Source organism: Physcomitrium patens, chromosome 1 (assembly GCF_059467195.1).
Source record: "Physcomitrium patens ecotype Gransden chromosome 1, ASM5946719v1, whole genome shotgun sequence".
Classification (NCBI taxonomy): Eukaryota; Viridiplantae; Streptophyta; class Bryopsida; order Funariales; family Funariaceae; genus Physcomitrium; species Physcomitrium patens.
The window spans coordinates 24,817,842-24,842,372 of NC_143410.1; the positions used below are offsets into that span (position 1 = coordinate 24,817,842).

At 38.7% G+C, this 24,531-nt stretch overlaps 3 protein-coding genes across 8 annotated transcripts; all 3 read left to right on the top strand.

The window, feature by feature from the left end:
• The first annotated feature begins 291 nt into the window (after positions 1 to 291).
• On the top strand, positions 292 to 7,336 carry LOC112284631 (DNA replication licensing factor MCM2). The gene is made up of 17 exons (XM_024524622.3): positions 292 to 798; positions 938 to 1,125; positions 1,331 to 1,431; positions 1,748 to 1,958; positions 2,173 to 2,392; positions 2,593 to 2,800; positions 2,950 to 3,084; positions 3,268 to 3,459; positions 3,757 to 3,929; positions 4,356 to 4,544; positions 4,688 to 4,804; positions 5,088 to 5,172; positions 5,341 to 5,469; positions 5,665 to 5,790; positions 6,061 to 6,243; positions 6,343 to 6,504; positions 6,995 to 7,336. Exons 1-17 carry the CDS (start codon positions 563 to 565, stop codon positions 7,103 to 7,105), a joined length of 2,766 nt encoding a protein of 921 aa, XP_024380390.1. The 5' UTR covers positions 292 to 562; the 3' UTR covers positions 7,106 to 7,336.
• Positions 7,337 to 8,291: 955 nt separating this feature from the next.
• Positions 8,292 to 11,229, top strand: LOC112284637 (phosphoglycerate mutase-like protein AT74H). Its single transcript, XM_024524634.3, has 3 exons — positions 8,292 to 8,662; positions 9,406 to 9,908; positions 10,235 to 11,229. The coding sequence occupies exons 2-3, from the start codon at positions 9,452 to 9,454 to the stop codon at positions 10,777 to 10,779; spliced, it is 1,002 nt and encodes a 333-aa protein (XP_024380402.1). The 5' UTR covers positions 8,292 to 8,662; positions 9,406 to 9,451; the 3' UTR covers positions 10,780 to 11,229.
• A 6,654-nt stretch (positions 11,230 to 17,883) lies between these two features.
• On the top strand, positions 17,884 to 23,499 carry LOC112290649 (uncharacterized). Of its 6 annotated transcripts, none has more exons than XR_012218627.2 (10): positions 17,884 to 18,016; positions 18,359 to 18,488; positions 19,214 to 19,569; positions 19,944 to 20,082; positions 20,510 to 20,626; positions 20,826 to 21,055; positions 21,432 to 21,580; positions 21,707 to 21,891; positions 22,018 to 22,151; positions 22,502 to 23,499. XR_012218627.2 is itself a non-coding variant. In XM_090254384.1 (10 exons), exons 3-10 carry the CDS (start codon positions 19,499 to 19,501, stop codon positions 22,622 to 22,624), a joined length of 1,116 nt encoding a protein of 371 aa, XP_090110510.1. In that variant the 5' UTR covers positions 17,884 to 18,016; positions 18,359 to 18,488; positions 19,214 to 19,498; the 3' UTR covers positions 22,625 to 23,499. The 6 variants fall into 6 exon arrangements, 4 of the variants coding, with proteins under 4 accessions (XP_090110510.1, XP_090110515.1, XP_024392954.1 ...); XR_002972234.3 differs by having other exon boundaries at positions 22,519 to 23,499; XM_090254384.1 differs by having other exon boundaries at positions 22,033 to 22,151; positions 22,519 to 23,499.
• Positions 23,500 to 24,531: the final 1,032 nt, after the last annotated feature.

Sequence of the window (24,531 nt, forward strand, 5' to 3'; positions counted from 1 at the left end):
TGCATGTAGCAAATTAGACATGGTTTTTGTCTCCTCTTGTTTATCGCCTAAGCTGTTATATATATATATATATTTATATTTACATGTATACACATATCTACATATACAAATATACATGCACTGTAAACGTTTCGAAGGCGACGGTGTGGCTGGGACAGCAGACCCGTCTCAGGCAGGACCCGTCGTGATGTGCTGACTCACTCACTCCCGCCATGGGCAAGGCGCGGGTACCAGGAGGAGGCAGATTTTCCCGCCACTGGTGCCTCAGTCGATCTGCGCAGGGTTGTTGCCGAACCTCGTCGCCCTTTGCGGAGTGGGGCTAAGCTTCGACGGCACTGTCCTCCTTCTCCACCACCACCATCCCGATCAAGCCTTCTTGTCCTTCTCTCCTTGCGGAGCTTCGTCCTTTGACATCACACATTGTGACCCAGCTTGTGTTTTCCTCTTATTCTGCTTCTTTTTCTGCAGTTTCTCGAGCTTTTTATTTGGCGGCATTGGCAGGTAGAGGGCGAAGATAGGGCAGGGTTGATTGGCCTTGGAGGGGAGGCGCCCAAACACCGTCATGGCTTCACCGGAGCGCTCCGAAGATGGGCCGACAACGTCAGGAGGAGATTTCGACACGGACAGGTTGCCGTTGTCGAGCACCGGTGGCGGGCGGCGGGGGAGTATGGGTGGTTCAGAGTTTGATAGTGAGAATGAAGCCGTGGAGGATCGCAACCTGTTTATTGATGAGGAGATTGTGGACCAAGAGGAGGAGGAAGATGGGGAGGATCTTTATGATGAGAACTTCATGCAGCGGTGAAGTTCTTGTTCATTCTTGCAATTGGAGTTAGTCAATGTTGTTGTAAGCTGGTATGATGCGGGTAGTGGATGCGGGGAATGTGGGTATGATGTGGACAATGGTTGTTAACGTGTTGAGGCATTTCTTTTTTGACAGAGACTATCAAACGCTTGAAGAACAGGATCGTTATGAAGTTGATGGACTCGATGACGAGGTGGAGGATACTCGAGATTTTGCGACCATTATGGCTGATCGACGAGCTGCTGAAGCCAACTTGGATGAAAGGGATGGGATATTAAATCACTCTCGAGTTCGCAAGCTACCCACCATGCTTCAGGAGTATGGTAAGTGTTGGCCCCCTCTTCATAAAAACTAAGTCTTTTCATGGTTCTGCCTTTCAGCCTATTTTGGTGGATGGTAGATTTTTCGCAGCACCTATTCTGAGGGAAGGTTCTTAAACCCTGTACCCTGGTTGTCTGAAATTGCGAAGAGGATATTGAGATTTTATGAAAGGTGCCCAATGCGGCATTGTGTGAAATGATGATGCAGATGATGACGAGAACGAGGAATATCAACCTGCCAGACGAAGAATGCGTTTGCATGAGCCTGTTGCGTCTCCCGTTATGAGTATGAGCGAGCATGACGAAACGGTATTTGTTTTTGGTGTGTTGGTTTTTATGTTTGCTTACTGGATCACATTTGCGTCCGTGCACACCAAGCACGAAGATTTGAGTTTATAATTGCGCTTGTATCTCGGCAATCCCTGTCGTTACAATGCTTGTCTCATAGTCCTTTGAGAAACTGCTGATGCTGTCTGCCATGGAAGCTTTTGTGATCTCTTCCATTTTGAGGCATGAGAAAGACTTCGGGGAACATTGACTTTCGAATTGAATGCCACGAGGATTAGATAGCTTAACTGAGGCATAGCATTTCAGTTCTAATCAGTCGCATTTCGGTGTGGTACAGGGTGACAATGAAGAAGAAGAAGATGACGAAGAAGATGATGGTGGAACGGACTTCTTGAATGTGCAAGGAAACAGTATAGCAGAATGGGTCGCTCGAGATGATGTCCGTCGTTTTGTTCAGAGGAAGTTTCGTCGTTTTCTGGAGACATTCAGCTCCAAGGAGGCGATGTATAAGAAAGTCTATAGAGACAGCTTGGACAACATGGTTGCTGGTACTGCTTTTTGTTGTTTATATTCTTGTCCTTTGCGCTTGAACTATCTCATTTGGTATTCTCTCTTTTAGTTCTTAACTTCCCCTTCTGATCAGCTTGATGCTTGTTATCGTGAGACAAAGTTACAAGACTGTCCATTCCTAGCTGGTATATCTTCACGGCTTTGCATCTCTGTGATATACATGCTCAAGGATTTTTGGTTGGAAACTTGCAGCGAACTTGTGTAGTTTGGAGTTGAATTATGGTCAATGGTTGGATAGCTGTCCAGAGCTGGCCATTTGGCTTGCTGATGCTCCTCAACCTCTCCTGGAAATCATGGAAGAAGAAGCAAATGCGTTTGTTCTCCGACATCATCCTAACTACTCTAAAATTCATGAAAAGGTGTATCTACGGATCAGCAATCTTCCTTTGGAGGACAAAATTCGCAACATCAGGTTTTGTTACTTTAGTCATTCGACTTATTTCAAGAATGCAATCTATCGCAAGAGAGTGCTTGAATAGGGTTTCCAAACAAAAGGAAAAGTGTCCAAGAAGCTTGTATGTTTACTGAATTGTTGACGTGTGCCTCGTTTGTCGACTTTTGAACTTTCTTTGACAGTTTTTAATTTAGTCTGGTATATGTTCTTCTGGTCAGGCAAGTGCATTTGGATACCTTGATCAAGATCTCAGGGGTCGTCACCAGACGCTCCGGGGTCTTTCCGCAATTGCAGCAAGTAAAGTACGACTGCGTTAAATGTGGAACCATTCTTGGGCCCTTTTTCCAGAACACGCATACCGAGATCAGGGTTGGATCTTGTCCTGAATGCCAATCTAGAGGACCCTTCACTGTGAACGTCGAACAGGTAGGCTGTCTTCGGATTTATCATAGATATACTTGTTCACATGATTTCGACATTCGACTCATGCGTCGGTTTACATGACTCAAACATATTGGGTCTAAGTCTGTATGTACGTTATCAATTACTGATCTGTCAGGGTTGCAATTTGGCAGACCATCTACAGGAACTACCAGAAACTCACTTTGCAAGAAAGTCCCAACACAGTTCAAGCAGGAAGACTCCCAAGATACAAGGAAATTATTCTTCTTCATGATCTCATCGATGTTGCACGTCCTGGAGAAGAAATTGTGAGTGTTCTGGCATTAGTTTTGTCCGTCTTTGAAGAAGCCATTATCCAATAGTCTACAACTTTACGCTTATTAAAATATGTGTAGTAAAGTTCTTTTTGTCTATTGTCGGAAACTGCGATAATAAAAAATAAATTTTAGGTTTTGATTTGCTTCTCTGGGTGCCAACATCTCATGTTTCAGGAAGTAACTGGCATATACGTGAACAACTTTGACTCTGCATTGAACACAAAAAATGGTTTCCCTGTGTTCGCGACTGTGGTGGAGGCTAATTATGTGCAAAAGAAACAAGATTTGTTCGCTGCTTACAAATTGACTGATGAAGACAAGGCTGATATACAGAGGCTTTCGAAAGATCCTCGCATCGGCCAGAGGGTATGGAACTGTTCCAATCGTTTTTAATCCCTTTTTGTTTGTTTAATCCGAGTCGTAACTCGCTTCTTACAAATGTTTTCCGCAGCCCCCTAAAATCGTTTAACGCTAGAATCTAATCAGATTCTTTCCGAAAGCTTTGTCGGGGGTAGATTGAGTACATGATAGACTTTCTAGCAAGCTCAATTCATTATTTTTGTTTTTGTTTCACTTGCACTCTATGTTTTCTTCAAATTTTACTCCAAGAAAAATGCAACCTGAAAAAGTTGAACTGATGCTGTTGCATACATGCTGTAACAGCTCGCGAAGTCTATTGCTCCTTCTATTTTTGGGCATGAGGATATCAAAATGGCTCTAGTACTTGCAATGTTTGGAGGTCAGGAGAAGAACGTGCAAGGTAAACATCGGCTTCGAGGCGATATAAATGTTTTGTTGCTGGGTGATCCGGGGACAGCGAAATCTCAGTTTCTCAAGTGAGCATCACCCACAATCCTTATCAATCATTATGGATATGTTCTGGGTCCATGCTGTATCTCCATCTTCAGCGGGTATAGAGATCGTTTTAGTTAATAAGGTAAAATATAGCGTCATGCCGTTTAATCTGTCTTGCAAGAGCTGCGTAATACTGCACGAGAAACCCAAAGCATCACTACAGATCAACCCATAGCATATGAGACTGATGACATTGCTGTGCTGAACTTCCAATGCCGTGCTGTTCTACTGTGGAAACTGCCGATGTATTACTGGAGAAGGGGCATCAAGGGAGCATGATCAATAAGTAATATTTATGTCTAGAAGCAGGTAACTCTTCTTAGGAGGTTTTTGTGATAGGTCCGAGTAGTGGACCACGTGGCATTTTTTGGAGTTTAGGGTGAGATACTCTTGTTCCTCTTTGGCAGGTATGTGGAAAAAACCGCTCAGCGTGCAGTTTACACCACAGGCAAAGGAGCTTCAGCAGTGGGTCTTACTGCAGCAGTACACAAGGATCCTGTAACAAGGGAGTGGACTTTGGAAGGAGGTGCCCTTGTACTAGCTGACCGTGGTATATGTCTTATTGATGAGTTCGACAAGATGAACGATCAAGACAGGTGCAGTCCCTTTCTGGAGATGCATTTTTCATAACCATTTGTATACAGTTCTTGAAACTCTCAATTGCCAAGCCTTAGAAAAACGCTCCTTGATGTGCTGCTATTTCATCTGAAGACTTTGTGTGAAATTCGATTTTGTTTAGGGTGAGTATTCATGAGGCTATGGAACAGCAGAGCATCAGTATATCTAAGGCAGGCATTGTGACTTCGTTGCAAGCCCGGTGCGCTGTTATTGCTGCAGCAAATCCAATTGGAGGCCGGTAAGCTCTTGTGTTGGTTTTGACCGTTGTGTGTATCACGACTGAACGATTTTATGGCAATAGTAATGGTTTTGTTCTTTCCTTGGGCTATCAATATAGTGCATGCAAACGGTCGTGTGCGGTCTTGGTTTTTGAGAGCTGACTAGTTTCTTTTTCTTCATTTCTTTCATCAATTAAAGTGCTAGTTTACTTAGAGATTACTGTAGCCGTTATCCTTACAAGTTGAATGAATTTCCTGAACAAAGTATATGTAATGTCTTCTGACTTTCTCTTATCGTAACAGATATGACTCCTCCAAGACCTTTGCGCAAAATGTGGAGCTCACTGATCCTATTCTTTCTCGATTTGATGTCCTCTGTGTGGTGAAGGTGGATTGCCCTTATCAACTTCTTTTATTCCATTAATCCGTCTTGCTGGCGGGTAATGTTAGGGGTTTTCACGTTTTGCTCATCTTGCTTTAATTTTAAAAATCATAGTCCTGACAACAAGAACTAAATCATTTGAAACAAAACTGAGCCTTTATTTTTCCTTTGCAGGACATTGTGGATCCAGTGCAAGATGAAATGCTGGCATCTTTTGTTGTGGATAGTCATTTTAAGTCCCACCCAAAGCACCAAGATTCTGACGACGACCAACAATCTAGGCCAGTCACAACTGATGAAGAGGTATCAGACTACAAAACTTATCTGATTCTCTTGGTGCTGCCAAGTTGTGAGTTGGAACTGAAATGCGGTGCATGAACAATATAATTCGTAAAATGTCCTCTATTTCGACAAGTGGGCAATGTTTTTAATCATCAACAATTCGTACCCCATTGGCAGATCTCTTTGCTAACTGATATTGGTTTGTTGTTTTTTCAGATTCTACCTCAAGATATTTTACAGAAATACATCACTTATGCTAAGATGCATGTGCATCCTTTTCTTCATGATGTGGACCTGGAAAAGATGGCTCTGGTTTATGCTGATCTTCGTCGTGAATCTATGGTACGACCCTGACATTATGAATCGTGTTTTGCATTAGGTGTAATCATAAGCTGAACGAATTGAAGTGATCTTACAGTCTTCTGTCTCTGATCATGTTTCATTCTATTTGAGATCTGTTGGTGTTACTCGTACATGACATGGAACTCCTTGGAAAGGTGAGTTTTTCAACGTGTGAGCGCTGAGATATCCAAGGTTGTTGTAAGAATCATCAACCGAGTTATTTGTTGTTTCGATCACCTCCTCAGAGTCAGTGTTGTTTGTTGAATGCAGTTCGGACAAGGAGTGCCAATTGCAGTACGGCATATCGAGTCAATGATACGAATGGCAGAGGCACATGCACGCATGCATCTAAGAAGTTTTGTTACTGAGGATGACGTTGATATGGCTATTCGTGTGATGCTGGAGTCATTCATCTCTACACAGAAGTTTGGTGTCCAGAAAGCTCTGCAAAAGGTCCGTTTTGTAACGTTCTATGATTTTGATTTGGCATTCAAAAATGAAAATGTCGAAATTGACACCCAGTTTAACTAATATCCCGTTTTGCAAATGCAGAGCTTCAAAAAATATATTACTTACAAGAAAGACTTCAATGAGCTACTGCTACACTTGCTGCGTGGCCTAGTTGCTGATGCAATTCGCTTCGAGGAGATGACATCACGCACTAACGTTCATCTCGCTGAAGTTGTTGTCAAAACGATCGATCTTGAGACAAAGGTTGTATTTCATTTCCTCTTCCAATAAATTTACACAATGTGGGCTGCAGTGATGCTAATTAGGTCTCCACCAGTCTAAATCCAGTGCTTGCTTTGTCTCATCACACCTTGTCAAATTCCTATTTTCTCGCTATTCCCCCCATTAGGCGAGACACTAACTAGCGCATCACAGTTAGAGATTTTTAACATTCCGCAGGGTCATTGGGTAGTAGTCTGCTATTTTGTCGATTTCACTTATTCTTTTGTCTCGTGAGACTAAAACAACACACTATGACTAAATGAGAATATTGTTACCCATTCCATTACGAGGGTAACCTTTGTGTCGCAAAAGAGGTCATTATTGTTGGTTGTCTAGAATTTAAGGCATCTGAATCTTGGCGTATTAAAACTTACAATTTTTTGAAATTCATCAATGCTCTACTTATGGATTCGTTGTTTTGCAGAAGAAATTATCTTGTAGGCATTGTGCTGACAATTTTTTGCATGTGTAGGCAAGAGAGTACGGGATCAATGATTTGCAGCCCTTTTACAACAGCAATCAATTCAGCTCAGCGAACTTTATTTTAGATCAAGCGCAAGGGGTTATAAAACATTCTCTCTGAGAGCCGATAATTTTAGTGCAGACTTGCGAACCCAAGTGTAGACCATGTACACTAACTTAAGAATTATACTTGGTTTGGTATTTTGACAATTCCGGATGCATTTTGAAAGAACATGATCTTGCCAAGATCTTCAGTCTAGCCTAATCATCGTTAGCTAAGTACACAATACATGTTTATCGACTGAAAATGTATGTTGGATTTTCTGTTAAATTTCTACAATATTGTTTTAAACGACGCTGTTCAAATCACTACACCGTCCCATTTCATTTTCTCGTAAATGTGCTTAGAAATAACCATGTAGCTCTATTAATTTTGCTGTTTTTCTTGCATCTGTGCAACGAAACTAACACCTGGGTGGTCCTAGACAACAGTATTACAGGAATCAATTTTTCAGGTGGCATCTGCACCAAACCCAAAAACTGACATAAATCCCCTGCAAAGCATTTTGGATTCGTATATTTCGAATTCACCACAATTTTCTTAGGGGATTGCTGGCGTGATCTTCGCGCGTGTTTAATCGCTGGAAATGATTTTCTTTCAAGTCCCCAAAGTCCACCGAAGCGGAAAAGTAGCAGTTTTTGAAGGTCTACAGCCGGTAAAACGTAGTCGTAAAAATCTGAAACGGTTGACGATCACGCCAATTGTCTCGTGATGGATCGAATTAGCAATTTCCTTCTTATTATTGTAAACTTCATATATTGAGTAAAACGTCAGGTAACTGGCCGCAAGAACATAATTTTATGTTGATTCTGAAGAATAGTGATCAAAGTACAATACACGAAGATCGTAACACAATCCACGTGGACTTTGAGTTCCACAGAATTAGGTCATATCGTTTTATAAACATGTCCACGTCACCAATCTCATCGGACGGTGAAAAGAAAAGCCTTTTTCCCTTCATCCAATGGACGAGATGATTTCCGTCACAGTGCATCGCACGGCTATCGTCCCCTGGCGCTGCTGACGTGGGAGTCAAAGAAAGCTTTTATTTTTTTGTATATTATTTTAAATCAAAAATTGACTTTTGAACCCAGGCGGAGTCCCCCATGTCGTCAGCAACACGGTCCTGTCGCCGAGGCACCGCACTTGCTTATTACCGCCATCGATCGCCGCGACATGTCGGCTGCGGGGGCTGGCTCTACTTCTAAGCTGCGAGCCCCTCCGGGTATGAATAAAGATCGAAGGATTGAAGGTATGAGCCATGTATGTATGTATCCTACCCCCGACTCAAGCACCGGTTGTCGTCAAACACCGCTTTTCAGCAAGCAAGATCAGGAATCGAGCTGCGCTACGCTTTGTGACGATTTACCGCGTGAATTTTACACTCTGTGAGAAATCCCGTGATGGGTTGATGATTAGATCGTTTATGAGAGTTGGGGACGCCGAGAAAAGGCGTGGTGAGGAAGCTTTGTGGAACTCGGAGAGTGGGTTGTGCACGTTGCGACGATTTGCCAGTAAGAGGTGTGCTCTGCGAAAGCATTGAGTCGAGGTTGCAGAAGAGGGGCGTGGGTTTACGTGGATGGAGTTCGGTGGAGGGAAGCAGTTTGTTAGCTGCAGGTGTGTTGATCTATGTTTCGGAGTCGATCTTGGTTTATTGTTTGTTTGTGTTGGATGTATGATTTTGGTGTTTGTTAGAGGGTTGTGGATATGATTCTGAGTTAAGAGACGATGTTTTGTAGGATTAGTTGACTTTAGTCTGCAGTTTTCGTGAAGTTTGTTCTCAGGAAGAATCCCAATCTTCCTGTACTTTCCTAATCCTCTGGGATTCGAGAGGATCGGATGCGGTCAGCTTTTTAGGGACTGGGTTGAATAGATTTCTCGTGGTTATTTTCAAATCTATCTTGTGGGTTGGCTCGTGGAACGGCAACCGTGGTGCTGGATTGATTACGTCTGCCACGTAATTTGACCTAGAAGTGGTGGTGTGCTTGGGGGTTCAGTTGGGGACTGACAATGTCGCGGTTCCTCGGTGGTCGAGGAGTTTGCAATCTTTTAGTTGTCTCTAATAGATTACAATAGAAAAGTTACAAAGGTACTTAGTGAAATTCATGCATCGCTTATTTCAAAGTCAATCCACTCAGTTGCGAATCTGATTACACACCTCTAATAACTCGTGCTTATATTCAGCGGCAAATGCGATATGTTGGATTGTTCAGGTCATTCGTTTTCAAAATAGGTCAAATCCGATTTGACCTAAATGAACTAATTATCATTTATCGAAATTTAAAGTTTGCTTGTGAGGCTTTGTGATTTTAGAAAAGAGGATGATGCTATGAGTCTCACAGTGTGTGTTGTGTCTTCAGGTGGTAGTGGGCTCAATCGTTTTCTGATATTCCAGTTAGGGGATGCATGGCTGAGGACGGTAGGTCAAGGAGGCCGAGGCGCATAATCCTCATTAGGCATGGGGAAAGTGAAGGGAATGTTGATTCAAAGAAGTACTGTGATATTGCGGATCCAAGAATCCGTCTAACTGAAGCGGGGGCTCAGCAGGCCAAGCAATGTGGCGAAAAGATACAAGATATGATCAGGAAAGAAAGCATAAATGACGAGTGGCTTGTTTACTTCTATGTGTCGCCATACAACCGAACTTTGTGCACCTTGAAGGAGATTGGACGAGCCTTCGAAAATGAAAAAAAACATATTATTGGCGTGCGTGAGGAGCCTCGCATCCGTGAACAGGATTTTGGAAATTTTCAGGAAATGCACAAAATTACAGCAGTAAAGAAAGAAAGACAGCGATTTGGGAGATTCTTTTACAGATTTCCGGAAGGCGAATCAGCAGCGGACGTTTTTGATCGCGTGACTAGTACTTAACTCATCCATTTTCTACCTCCGAGTGTTTCACTTTGTGAAGAGACCAGTTTGTGAATCATATGCATCACTATATCTGCAGATGCTATATATGACATTTAAAAATTGAAATTCCTGTCACGTCTTTTAGTGAGAGAGGCTTTTCTAATCTGGTTTACTAGAAAGTCTTTTGCTTCCGTGTAGGGGGTGATTTTGGGTATGTGTTTGCCTTAATTGTATCAGGAAAAATAAGGAAAGAGAAGAGCTATTGCTCTCTGTGTTTCGTATTTGAGTTCTGCAATAGTCTTGGCCTTGACCAATTCCGTTTGTGACGTACCGCAGGTTTTTTGGAAAGTTTATGGCGGGATATTGATATGAACCGTTTAAATACAAGCGGCACCAAGCAGCAAGAGGTGAATCTAGTTATCGTATCTCATGGAGTAACGATGAGGGTGTTCCTCATGCGGTGGTTTAAATGGACGGTTGAGCAGTTTGAGAATCTTAGGAATCCGAAAAATTGTGAAATTCGAGTCATGCAACAGGGCGAAGGTGGAGAATACAGTTTGCTAGTTCACCATACCCGGGAGGAATTGGAAGAGTGGGGACTTAATGACGACATGATTAAGGACCAGGAACGGCGCAAATATGGAAAGAGGGAGAGATGGATCAATGATGAGTGTGTCGACCACTGGCCCTGGAGTGGTTTCCAATTTTTTGATACCTACAAGGAAACTGTATGTACTAATAAAGAGCTCGAACAACGTGAAGAAGAAAAAATGACCAAGGACGAAGAATGTTATTTCATGGTCAATGGAAATGGTCACGACATCGAGTTAGACAATTCTGAAACACCACTCGATGTAGGTAGTACGCATCCTGTCGAATGATGGGCAAGTATTAACATGCTTGCTATTATTCAAGGTAAATGGTACGAGGCTTTTAGGTGCTGATCCAGCTCGACGTGTCTGATGGAAGTACCTACACAAGCGTCGATATTAGCTAATTCTGGACACAAGTTGCCTTCCTCCAGTTCAGGCATAGGTATTCTTTGCAGAGGCTTCAGTCTTTTAGCATATCGTGAACACTTTATTCTAACAACTGCATTCTGTTCAAATGGACTGAATCCTCTGCAAGCCTGTACATTCAGTCCTTCCCCGCTTATATTTTTGGAGAATCGTTTATGCTCTGGAGTGCACTGGTCCAGGAAACATCTCCGGTTACTCAAATAGCTTGTGTTGGCTGTGCACACATTGCGTCAGAATTGTGTTATGTACCTGCAATAGGGATTGTACATTGAACTACGGCAGTTGAGAAAAAAAAAATTACATTCTTTATTTTTTCCTGGCTCTCCCCGTGCCACTGTATGACTGCTCAATACATGGTCATTGCATACAATTGTAATATGCTTTGAGTGAGCCCCAGATCGATTGCCAATCACAACCTTTCTCTTTCTGCAGCTTTGTTGGTTATTGGGTTGATTGTGAAGGCGAAGTTGTGTGCACATCACGTATCCACGCTCAGTAGCCAATCATGGCTCACTTCCTTCCCTTTGTAGATGAAACTTGTTCTGAATTCCGCAGATAAAACCAGTTCCCATTCAAATGCTTGTGAGAGTTCCATCCATACCTTTTTTCCTGGTCTTCCAATCAGTTTCCCTTCCGCATTGAGAAAGGACTGGAGAGCTCCAAAGGCAAAAGAAGGGTGTACTGTATTTTTGTGTTGGCTGAGGTGTGAGACTGTGATTGCACAGACGGGACAGGTGACTGAGTTTCCCATGGAGGGAGCCATTCAAATGAAGTCCACGTAGAGCACATCGGCATCTGTATCTCTAGCCCAAGCATGCAATGTGCGTGTGTCTTGTCTTGCATCAGGAATCTAACCAATTTACTTCAACTCAAGACCCAGTCATCAAGTTTTTTTATTCGGTTCCAATTCGGAGAAAATCAAACAATATACAGACATACTCTATCTGTAGAAATGTGCTCAGGTTGTGCTGGGAAAAGAAAAGATGAACGATGTCACAAATTATACAATGTAAAATTGAATTTGGCTAGAATTGAGAGTTAAAATTGCTGAACATAGACGACTGAAAAAGAAAACAAAACAAAAAGAGAATATTTATCCCATCAGTAGCCACGATCTAAAATAAATATGTAGAGTCGGACCAAGTGAAAAGCAGCTATTGGTGTTATGCTTTCACTTTTTCAAATCTGGGCAGACGGGCATCCCTTTTTAGATGCTGCCTGATCGTCTGATATATCCACTTCAACGCTTGTACTCCCTTGTGTCAATCTACTAAGATTGCAATTTCCAAGTTATTGGTTCAAGTGTTTGAGTAGGAGTGATGGCATCAAATGAAGAAAAAGTGAAAATCAACAAATTCAATGGAAAATATTTTAGTTTCTAGAAGATGCAGATTGAGGACTATCTATATGAAAATAAGCCTCACAAACCATTAGCTAGTACAAAGTTATTTGCAATAAAACAAGAAAATTAGGATTTGTTTGATTGACAAGCTTTGGATGTGATTCGTCTAACATTGACAAACAACATTACTTTTAATATCATCAACAAGATGACTACAGTAAATCTCATGAAGGTGCTATCAAACATGTACAAAAAGACTTCTATCTCTAACAACATACATTTGATGTGGCATTTATTTAATCTGAAAATGAATGAAGGTATGTCAGTTGCTGATTACATTAACAAATCCATTGTGATTACAAATTAATTAAGTTTTATTGAACTAATCTTTGATGACAAGATCAAGGTTTTGATTTTATTATCTCCTTTACTTAAAAATTGACTCGCAATTGTGACCTCATTGATCAATTTGTTAGAAAGCAAGTAGTTGAAACTTGATGAAGTTTGAGATTTAATTTCCAGCAAGGATTTTTGCATGAAAGAGACAAGAGAATCTTTAAGTTTTGTCTAGAATATCAAAGATAGAAGAAAGAATCATCAACAAGGATATAGATAGTACAATGGTAGATTAAAGTCCAAAAGAAGGAATAAATCAAAACCTCACAAAGATATCACTTGCTAGAATTGTGGTACTAAAAGTCATTTTTTTAGTAATTACAATCAATTAAGGAAGAATAAGAAAAATCAAAAGCATCAAAAGTATATATATATATATCAAAAAGATTAAGTAGTGAATGTTGCTATTGAAGAAATATATGATGCTCTTATTTGTAGTGTAGTAAGTCCTATTGAGACTTAGTTCCTAAACTTGGATGTATCATTTCACTCAATTTCATATAAAGAATTATTGCACAACATCATTTTTAGAAAGTTTGGAAAGATCTATTTGGTTGATGATGAATCTTTAAATATTATAAGAAAAAGTATTGTTCATATAAAGATTACAAATTGTATTTAATGGAAATTACAAGATGTAAGATATATTCTTTACTTGAAAAAAAATCTAATTTCTATGAGCCATCTAGATCAAAAAATTGATATTCTTCTTTGTTATATTATTTACTTTAGATTGATATTGATGAACCAAAATAATTTGCTAAAATAGTGCAAGTAAAAGACTTTATTAAGTGAGAGTTGGCTATGTAAGATGAGATGGTATCTTTCGAGAAGAACAAAACATGGATATTAATACACTTGCCAAATAGAAAGAAGGCATGAAAAAACTAATAGATATATCCGATCATAGAAGACAATAATCGCAACTTAAGGTATAAACAAGATTAGTTGTTAAAAGATTCCAATAAAAGAATAGAATTGACTATATTGAGATCTTTTCTCTTGTTATCAAATTAACAACTGCAAGCTTGGTCCTAAGTATTGTTATTATCAAGATCTTGAATCTAGAGTAGGTAGATGTAAAGATTGCCTTCTTTTATAGTAGTATTAATGAAGACATCTACATGTTGCAACCAAAAGGTTTCTAAGTTCTTAATAAAGAAAATTTACTGTGCAAATTAAAGAACATCTTGTATAACTTGAAACATGCTCCAAGACAATGGTACAAAAGTTTTAATGACTTTATATATTATAATGTTGGCTTAAGATGTGACATGGACCATTTTTACTATTTTAAGAAGTTTTATGTGTCTTATGTTATTTTTCTTTTGTAAATTATTAACATCCTTATTGTTGGTTCTAACATAAATGAAATCAATAAATTAAAGCAACAATTATTAAAGGAATTTGAAATGAAAGACTTCGATCCTTCAAAGCATATACTTGAAATGAAAATCATTAAGAATAGAGTTGAAAGAATTCTATAATTACCCAAAGAGAGATACATAGAAAAGATATTGAACATGTTCAATCTTCATGTTGCTAAGTCTAAAAACACCTTTTTAGAAAGTCGCCTCAAACGTATAAAGAAACAATCTCCAAAGACAAATGAAGATCAAAATGACATTGAAAAAGTTTTATATGTATTGGCAGTTGGAAACTTGATATATACTATGATTTGTACTAAACTTGATATAGCACATGCAATAGAAGTTGTGAATAGTTATATGACACATTCTAAAAGGATGCATTAAGAAGCTATAACATGACTATTATAATATTTAAAAGGTACTTTAAATTTGGTACTTTGTTTCAAAAAGAGTAGTATAAATTTGTAAGGATTTGTTTATGCAAATTTGAGTAGTTGCTTAGATAGTTGTAGACACATAATTTGTTTTGTTTTCACTATAGGAGGTTTTGTTATAAGTTAGATGTCTAAACTTTAGAGGAGCGTTGTCTTATCAATTACTAAAGCAATGTACTTGGTTATCTCTGAAGTTAAAAAAATGATTTTGTTAATGAATTTTTTGAAAGAATTGGGCAAATAGCAAGGCAACAATGTCTTTCATAGTAATAGTTAAAGTAGGATTCATCTTGCAAAGAATCAAGTATCTCATTCAAGGACAAATTATATTCAATTAAGGTATTATTTTATACATTAATTCATATATAATGGCACATTATCATATTTTAATACAATTATATGGTGAAAGATAAAAATATGGATTCTATTATAGAAGAGCCTAATTGAAAGGTATAGTAGCAAAAAATAGATAAAAAATAGGAAGGTACTTAAATCTTTTAATGTTAATTTTGTCTTTTTTGTAAAAAAAACTTCTTCTTACTTTGTACAGCCATAAATAAAGAAAAAATATCAAAAAATATAAAAATCTTTAGAAAAAAATTAAATATAGTTTATAACAAAAATTATTCTAAAAAGTCAATAATCGATATCTGGAAAGGATTGAATATGAATCAAGATTAAAATTAGATCCCAACACAAAAAATCATAGTCTTATAGTGATTTTAGGAATCTTTTGATGATTGAAGAATAGGATGTAAGAAATAACTTTATAAAGATTGTTTTAGCATTGGTTTTAAGTAATTTGGGTGCATATTGCATTTTTGAGAGCTTTTCAAGTAAGAAATGTATTCAAAGATTTTGGATTTTGAAAAGTAAAAAGAGGCTTACATATTTTAGAAATTTGTGGATATTATAGCAAATTTATATATAAAGTTTTATGAATTTATTAATATATTTGTTTTATTTTTTATTTTTTGAAATTTTGAAGTTTATCAAAGAATAAAATTGAAGGATATGGAAGTTTTATTGGTTTAAGGTCTCAAAATTTAAAATTTGAGGATCAATGAGGTTTTTTGTGATCCTAAGAAATTTGCCAATTTGCTTGAAGCAAAAGTTTGTGAGGATATTTTGGGCTTGGGTATCTATAGTCTTGTTAATTTAGAGAGCAATTGAACAATTTAACAAGGAGTAATTGGTACGTGAAGATCAACATTCAAGTTGGAGAAGGAAGTCGGCAAACATATGAGAGTATTAGGAACTCTTTCTTCCAATTGATAATTTCAATTATTTTCAAAATTTGTGATCTTATTTTTTATTTAAAGATTAAAGCGTGGATTTTTTTTTAAATTGAAATCAATAGTTAAATTAATTGCTAAAAGGATTTCAAAGTAGTTATAGAAATTTGGTTGGAATTTACTAGAAATTGTTTTAGAAATTCGTTAGATTTTTATTAAGATTGATTAAGATTTGATTAAAATTTGTGTAAGATTTTATTAGGATTATTAGTACCATATTGAAATTTTATTAGGATTTATTTAATATTTATTTAATATTTTTATTTTTATTATTTATTTAGTATTTTTCTATTATTTCTTTAGTATTTCTTTATTATTCTTTTAGGATTGTTTTTATTAATATATTTCTTTAGTTTATTTTATAATTTTTTTTATAATTTTTTTTATTATAATTCTTTAAAACTTCTTCTAGATTAGGTTAAGATTTAATTAGGATTATTAAGAATTGATTGGAATTTATTTAAGGTTCTATTAGAGTTGTTAGGACCTTGTTGTTCCAATTTCTAATTTACTTTCCACATCCAAGTGCTTGGTGCATTTTCAAGCAAGTCTTCTTGTAATATAACAATATTTTCTTTAAAGAAGATCTCATGATTAGAAAGCCATGCTAATATGTTTATTGAGGTTGTCACCATTGAAAAATAGAGGTTGTGCAAATATTCATTTGGCTTGAATAATTTTTGATGAAAAGGTGCATGACTAAGAATCATTTTTAGTATATAAAAAAAAGCAAGATTATAAGATAATGATGATTATTATTTTTAGTTTAGTCTCCAAGTCTAATTCATACTTATAACAAATGAAATGGGAAGGGAGGGGAGAGATTAGGAGGGATGGCAACCTCTCCTATGACAGCCCTGCTAGCTTGTTAGCAAGCAGGGTCAAGGGACAATGCCTCTTGGAGAGATTTTTGAGAGTAGAGCCATTGGAAGGAATTCTAATTTTAATCTTTTAAATAGATTAGTTTTTTTTTTTTTTTTTTTTTTTTTTTTTGTTTTTTTTAAGAAATGACAAAGCTTTAGGTAGAATCCTGGTCTTGCATATTTAAGAGTCTCCTTTTCTGATTTTTTTTTGTCAACTTCTTTCTTGATGTCTTTTCTCATTCTAATATGTAAGTAAATAAATTCTTGTACATTTTAGGGCAAAAGAGCAACCTTTTTTTTGTCTTTATTATTAAATCTAATCTAAGATAAGTTAAAAAAAAACAAAAAAAAAAAAAAACACCACCACCACCATGTTCTCTATGTATAACTTGAAATCCTTCACAAAGTATCAACAATCAGTTTTCTAAGCTTGTGGAAATAACATGATATTTACCTTTTTATCAAATACATCATCAGCTCAGAGAGCGTTTCATTTTACTAAATATAAGGAGTTAGGTCATATCAAGAAAATAAAGGCAAGAACTTTCAAATAATGTTTAAATTGAATTTAACCATGTATATACATGATGTTTTCTGCAGATCACTTCATTCTTAAAGGTAAAATTAAGTTTTTTCTGTTACTTTAAGTAGAAATAAACTACCACATTTTATTTTTTAGATTAATTGAACTTGAATTTTTGAATTTGATGAAATACTTTTACAAACATTCTTTACTTGCAAATAAACCAACAATGTGATGATTTTGAAATGAGAAACAATCCTTGATTCTTTTTTGCAGTAAGATGAACATCAACAAAAGATATTTAATAAATAGAATTATATACAACATTTGTGGAAGCAGAATATACTTCGTGACTGGTTTTTAAAAACAACGTGGGACGATTTACAACAGCGTCAGGAAACAAGAAGGGATGAAGGATGAACGAAAGATACAGTAGGGAACGACGAAGGTCAAACGAACGAATGAAGAAATATCCCGACGAACTCATGTGCTCGGATGCTCGATACATGACGCAAAGGGGGGGGGGGTGACCAACAGAAAGAGGGAGCGACGAGGGGTCGAACCCCGTAGTAGCCAATCCAACACCAGAGATAGCGACAGTAGGGCGGGGCGGAGGGGGCACTGGGTGCGCGCCACGTGGCACCAGGCCATGAGAGGCCAGGGCTGCTGCTCCTGCTTCTGCTCAATGCAATGCAATTCGACTCAACTCAATTCCTTTTGCTTTTTTCCTTTTGCTGTGCTTTGTTTGGCTTGGCTTGGCTTGGCTTGGATGATGCCCAGGCTCCTCCTCGTGCTCGGTCTGTTTGGCTGTGGCGATGATGGCATTGCGATGCTACGTTGCTTTGTGATGCTATGGTGCTGTGCCATGCTGTGCTGGTACTGCCGCTTCTTCTGCTGTGATGTGCTGTGACTGAGCGTGGGTCTGCTCTGTCTCCTGTTTTTCTTCTGTCGGCTTTCCCTTTGTTGTTGTCGTCGTCGTTCTCCTGTCTCACAGCAGGAACCTTTCTTCCCCTCCTCGAGAACCATCCAGTTATGGCATAATTCGCCCCGCAAATTTCATGGCTTCGTAACCCCCCCCCCCCCCTGGGGCGTTTCTCCTCATCTTTCCACTTGACTGGTGTTTTTTTTTTTTTTTTTTTTTTTTTTTTTGTTTCCTGCAACGCTCGTCGCTTCTTCCCCGTGAAAAGTTCTTCAATTTCGCTGACCAGTGGACTTCAGTGCTGCACGCGCTGGGCGCGGGCTTGGAGTTCCGAGGTTGTTGGTGATGCGAATGTTGTGAAGGTCGTTGGGTTTTTTCGGAGAGGCGCAAGGTTGAGGAGGATCGAGGATTTCGCTGAAGCTGGGAAAGGTTTGTTCGTGACCTTAATTTCTGACTTGGGGGCGTGAGATTGGTTCTAACGTGGGGGGGGGGGGGCTTGCGACACAATGCTCGTTGGTGGAATGTGTAGGTGGGAGTTGAATTTTTTTAACTGAAAGATTTTTTTATTGTTTTTCTTCTTATTTTTACGTTTTTGGAAATTTCATGGCATGCGTTGCTTTAATGAAATGGCGACGTGGAAAATTAAGGCTGGTGATGACCGCTTGATGGGATGGGGAAAATGACAATGTGCCTGAGAGGGAGGGATTTTTCTGTCTTCTCTGAAATGCTGGACTCGGGACGGCAGAGGTAGAGGCTGGTTGGGAGACTACTGTACAATGGGTGCGATAGGAATTGATGTGGTTGATCTTGAGACGCTGCAGTGTGCTACGTCAGTGTCTGGTGTGCTTTATATTTTTCAGCATTAGCCTTTATTTGTGTCATGAGTTTTGGATAGAATATGTAAAAGAGCTTTGAAAACAATTTGTGACGCTCAGATGGGCATTCTTGGGGGCGAACTGGTCTTTAGACTTTCTATTTCACCCCATATATGGTTTAAATGTGGTCTGCATGGGAGCGCGGTGATTGCACGATTGCAGGTGCAAACCCATTTTGTTAGGTCGTGATGGACAATCGTCAAGCTGGGCCCCGCTCACACTGTAGGTTTAGATTATGTGAGAATCTGAAATCAGCGCATTTTGGAAACAATTCTGCAGGACATTGCAGGAAGGTTGGTCTGGGTTCTTGATGCGGTTTGCATACATCGCTAGATTCTTGAAAGAGGGTTAAGCATGCTATGAGGTGGTGGGTCAGTTGAACGTGCCTCAACGGGGGTATGATGCGTGAATGTTGTCTATGGGCGACATGTCACAGCAATGGATGAACTGATTACCCTTTAAGAGGTACTTGGAAGCATCTTCCTCTTCCTGGAAAGAAAATGCAGGAAGATATCCTCTAAAGGAGGGGTGGATCGTCTATTGTGGACGAGGGTAGTAAATTAGATGTTTGGTGGGGGCGAGGAATCTGGTGGGTATTATGCGAATCGGCTGCCCAAACATCCTCGTCTTTCTAGGTACTGTTCTGATTTCGCCCATAGACTTCGGCCCGTTATGTCTCTTGTGGTTATCAATGGTTCAAATAGTGTGACTTGTAACCTTTATACTCTACTATTGTGTGTAGAACTGAATTTGAAGCCTAAAACGGCCAGTTTCGTAAAACATTAGGGCCAGTCATGGGGTATGTATATTGGGTTGAACCAGTTTGGTTTATTATGGATCACGGGATCCGATGCTCATTTGTCAGTGCTTGTCTTATTTGGCTATCGCTTGAATCTTTCTATAAATAGGATTTCAAATATTGCCTCTCGAACATCAGTCCACAATGTCAAAGCAATCTTACACCAGTAATGCATGTTCAATCGGTCATTGTGATCGGAATTGTGAACAGAATGCAAGGGTTTGCTGAGCAAATGAATGCGGAAGCAGGCCTGTTGCAGCGAGGTAAGCAACCGCGGCCTTTGGAGGATGGTAATTGGGTTTGCGATGATCCTTCTTGCGGGAACGTGAATTATCCAAGGAGGACTGAGGTGAACCCCAATTATCAAACTAAGATGTCAAGGTTCACGAATTGAAGTTTCTCAATGCTATATTAAATTCTACCTTTTTAACCTTCACAGTTTAGAATTAAGAGTGTTCAGTTTGATGCGGATTCTTCCGCGCGCAAATTGTCACTTTGCTAATTTTAAGTGACGGTTCAGAAGCTTTTAATTTGTGTTTGAGGCGCTTATGAGTTTACATTTTAGTTTCTAACTCGAGAATGCTAGTCGTATGAGCTCAATTCGGGTGCTGGAGCATTTCCTGAGCTCTTAAAAATGGCGCAACATTTGTAGTTTGGATTTGTTTGTAGCGTATGCTTTATCAGATAGTGTTTGAACCAACTTTGCTTTTGCTATTGCAACGTTTTGTTCACTTGATTGTATTTGATAACCACACTGCCTCTTGCGTCTACTGCAGTGCAACAAGTGTGGGAAGCGTAGAGGACCCCTTGGGGATGCAGTTGTGAAGGCCTACATAGATACTATAAAAATTGCCCGCGATATGCCTTCTGGGTCAGGGATAGCTCCACATTTGGTGAGACGAATCTCTTACACGACCCTTTTCCTTACCTTGCCCCAATATCATGCCGCTGAAATATCTCCAATAGAATCTTTAATTCTTATTCTTTTACCCGATTCTGCCGGCAAAAGTGAATCATGCCATGAATTCTTGGCGCTATTGTCCAAGTTTCCAAGATGGAATAACTGTTTGTAGCCATTTGTTTCTTTTGCAGATGTCAGGAGGAGACCAAGGGGGGCTACTGACCCGAAACATGATGTCACATATGGCAGCCACTGAAACACAGCAATCTGGGATGTCAATCTCACCTGGTTCTAGCCATGCAACTGTTGGAGAAATAGATTACTGGATGGGTGGAGGGTTTGATGCACCTTTGCTGCCATCTTTCGCATCACATTATGTGACTGGAGATGGCTGTGTTTCTGGCCGAAGATCCACTTTTAGGTATCCACCTGAATGTTGATGTTGGTCATCATGGTCACATTCTATCTTTATCACTAAATATGCTGGAAGCCCATGGGTTTTGTAAACTACATCCTAACTACTTTCAAGCACATGGAACTTATTTTTTCCGTGAAACCTAAGTTGGTCTGAAGTGATGTATTTATCGCTATAAGTTTTTTTTAAAATATTTGGGACCAACCTAGATTTCAGACCGGAATTCTCATGTCTTCTCTTCTTTAGATGCTTTAAGCGTTGAACCGAGTGGATTAGGTTTCTTGTGGAGGAATTGATGAAGTTGAAATGAAAGCTGTGATCAACCTACCCATCCACTTTGCGAATTCCGACAAGAAGTCTTACGGTTTTTGAGTCTGCGCAGTGCTGCAACTGAAGGGAAGCGATTAGCGGAGCAACTGGTAGCCTCGTTTGCTGCGTCCACAGATCCCATGGGAGACGCCGGCGAATGCTTGGCCTCCGCTGCGCTTTGGTTACAAACGATGAAGTCTAGAATGCAAACTGGAGAATCAGGTGGAAACTCTTCAACGTTATCCCTCTTGTGCCTGGGTTCTAATTCCAGCTCACGTGGTCTCAATACTTTAATAGGCGGGGTGAACATGCATTCGCAATCTCATGTACATGGGAATTCTGGTCCAGGTGGCCAAGGCAACCTCGCCATCAATTCTGGACCTGGTCTATCACATGGCAAAAATTTGGGAAATTATTTAGCAAGAGGTAATTTAGCTGGAGCAGTTGGAAGCCCGTCAGCGGTTCGTGGAATCATGGTTCGTCCTGGTGTGCGCTTCGAAGATTATAAAGATCGACCTAGCGATTTCTTGCGGGTAGACCCCTGACTCACAGTTTAGCCTTCTGTCACTACTCGGAATTGACGTTTTAAGGTCCAGTATCGTGCGTATTCTGTTACATGAGACATGGTTTATCATAAGATCTTCGCTGATCGTGTACAGAGGTATGTGGACTAGGAATTTGGCGATCCTGCAGCAGTTAATGCAACAGCAATGGGAGGCGGCCAGAAGCCTGAGTCAGGAGTTAATGGCAACTGGGAATGTGAAGACTGTAAAAATGTTAATTTCCCTAGGCGGTGAGCTATGCCACGACCATACCTTTTCTGTGGTTACACGTGGTTCTTTTCTGAAGTGCCAAACAGGTATTTTAGATCATAGGTTACAAATTGGATAGTGCATCATGGTTCGTGATAATTTAAGTCCTGCATTTTCCAACCTAGGTCTTAGAACACGCACACACATACCAGTTTCAATGCCTCGAGAAAGCATTAACCTGTGAAGATTTTGAATATTTAATGTTGTTTAATGGGATTTAATTCAATTTATTTCTTTTATTATTTTTGTAATCTGTAAATGTTGCAACCAACTTCTCATGTGATGAGAAATACGCTTGAAATTCTGCATTATTTGTTGCGATTCATTCAAGGGTGGGGGCTGCATTAGGATCAACTGCTTTCAATGCCACAAGCGGCGGGGGCTTAAAGGAGACGAAATCGTTCGCAAGTATGTTCGCACTTTGATTGACGACCCAGGAAGCATTCGCACCTGATAAATCGGCGCTGGTTCCGCTCCTCCTGCGTGCTCACTTCGAACTTGTATCAAAAGTTTACAAAACACTCACTGTTCTTCCATTGCCAGGATGATCACTTTGCGTGGAAGTGGTATTGATTGGGTCGCTCATCAGGGTTGGCTAGGCTTCACCGTGGCCTGCAAACAGTATCTGGATTTACTCCCTAACATTCACTTGACCAATAGTGTGATTGGCCTACTGTCGTTAGCTTTTTCTCCTCTTTTGTTTTCTCTTTTATAGGGTGTTCGACTATCCTCTTGTTGTAGCTAGATCTAGTGCAATCTCAACTCTCTACTTCTGGTCTGTAGGAAGAAAAATAGCAAAAATAGCCAAAATAGTAAAAGAAAAGAAAAGAAAAAGCAATCTGTCGATATTTCATGGTGCCTTCCTCCAGGGGTTGCCTTTGTGTTTTAGTGAAGAAGCGTAACAACGTAGCCAAGGAGAATAAGACATGGATGTCAAATCTCCAATAAAAAAACAGGAAAGGAAGGAAGTTACTGCAAGGGGCATCAGTTTCTGAAACACCCAACGGTTCGTGTCTCTGATTCAGCATGGGATTTGTGCAGTGCAGTGCTCTCGTCACGGTGTTGCCGGCCTTTGTACTTACCTTGGTGTCATGCATATAGTCTGGATTTAGATCCGTGAAGTAAGGCTATTGTGGGCATGCCATCACGATGTGTGTGCCTGTGTTTGCTCAGTCTAGACACCAGCTTCATGCAGTTAATCTGCTCTTCAGTCCAAAAGGGCAGAGATTGTTTCATTAACTTTCAAACCTTTTGGTCATCTGTGGGCTATTTTGAACCAATACAATGTTGAAACCAAGAAGACCTTTTCCTATTCTTTGAAAATTCTAATCGGGTTTGTTCACGTGCAACATTCTTGCTCTTTTGATAAGTTTTCATTGCACATTCTCAAATAGAAATTTGCTTGAAGACGAGTTTTGGTTTTTGTGGATGCATTTTTGTATTTGAAAACGAGTGCAGAGAAAATTTTATTCATAAATTTTTAACTGGAACATGTTAGTAATTTTTATCAAGTAAAAATGAAATTTATGACGTATACTGGTGTGTTGAATTTTAAACTAAAAACATTTATTTATCTAATAATAATAATAATAATCATCAAGTAATTTTTATTAATGTTCAATTTTTTTAAATGATAAATTAAACACAAACTAAACAAGGTTACATTTTGATAGATATTTCAATACTAATAACAAAAGAAGTTCAAACTACAGTTATTTTTAATATATTTAGTTTCACTGATTACATGCATAAATACCTTCATTTATTTATTTATTTATTTTTAAAATATTATAATTATTTACCTATCCATACATGAATAGATATCTATAGATTTTATGAAATAAATAATTGATATGGGTTTTATTTTGAAACATTGAAATGTATTGTAATTTTTTTTTTATCATATAAATATATAGTTATAAGGATAACAAATAAAATTATTTTAACACAACACCTATCATTATTAAAAATTTCTAAGTTAGCATATATATAATGATTTTTTAAAATTCTAAAACTAAAATGATATATGATTTGCTGATTTGTTCCTAAATAAATTACCAAAATTAAACGTGCATATAGAAGAAGAACAAGTTGTAAAAATCAATAAATAATTGAAAATAATTTTAAAATGATCTAACAAACTAGTTTAGAGAGTCTTTATAGTTGAGAGGATAATTAAGAGAATGCAATTTTCAAAAATTTTCATTTCTTGAAATTTAAAAGTCTCTCTTGTTTGACCTTATGTTAAAGAAAATTAACCAAAAATTCATGAGAGAAAATGAAATAAAATGGCAAAAATAATGTCATTTCTTGGAATTTGTGTTGGATCCACTTTAAAAGATGGTTTGTATAGAAATTCAT

Coding starts and splice junctions, on each gene's coding strand:
- LOC112290649 (XM_090254384.1), top strand. CDS start 19,499: ATGTTTGGTGGGGGCGAGGAATCTGGTGGGTATTATGCGAATCGGCTG. Junction 20,083..20,509: donor ATTATCCAAGGAGGACTGAG/GTGAACCCCAAT, acceptor CGTCTACTGCAG/TGCAACAAGTGTGGGAAGCG. Junction 21,581..21,706: donor AATGCAAACTGGAGAATCAG/GTGGAAACTCTT, acceptor ATTCTGGTCCAG/GTGGCCAAGGCAACCTCGCC.
- LOC112284631 (XM_024524622.3), top strand. CDS start 563: ATGGCTTCACCGGAGCGCTCCGAAGATGGGCCGACAACGTCAGGAGGA. Junction 1,126..1,330: donor CACCATGCTTCAGGAGTATG/GTAAGTGTTGGC, acceptor ATGATGATGCAG/ATGATGACGAGAACGAGGAA. Junction 1,959..2,172: donor CTTGGACAACATGGTTGCTG/GTACTGCTTTTT, acceptor GGAAACTTGCAG/CGAACTTGTGTAGTTTGGAG.
- LOC112284637 (XM_024524634.3), top strand. CDS start 9,452: ATGGCTGAGGACGGTAGGTCAAGGAGGCCGAGGCGCATAATCCTCATT. Junction 9,909..10,234: donor CGTTTTTGATCGCGTGACTA/GTACTTAACTCA, acceptor GACGTACCGCAG/GTTTTTTGGAAAGTTTATGG.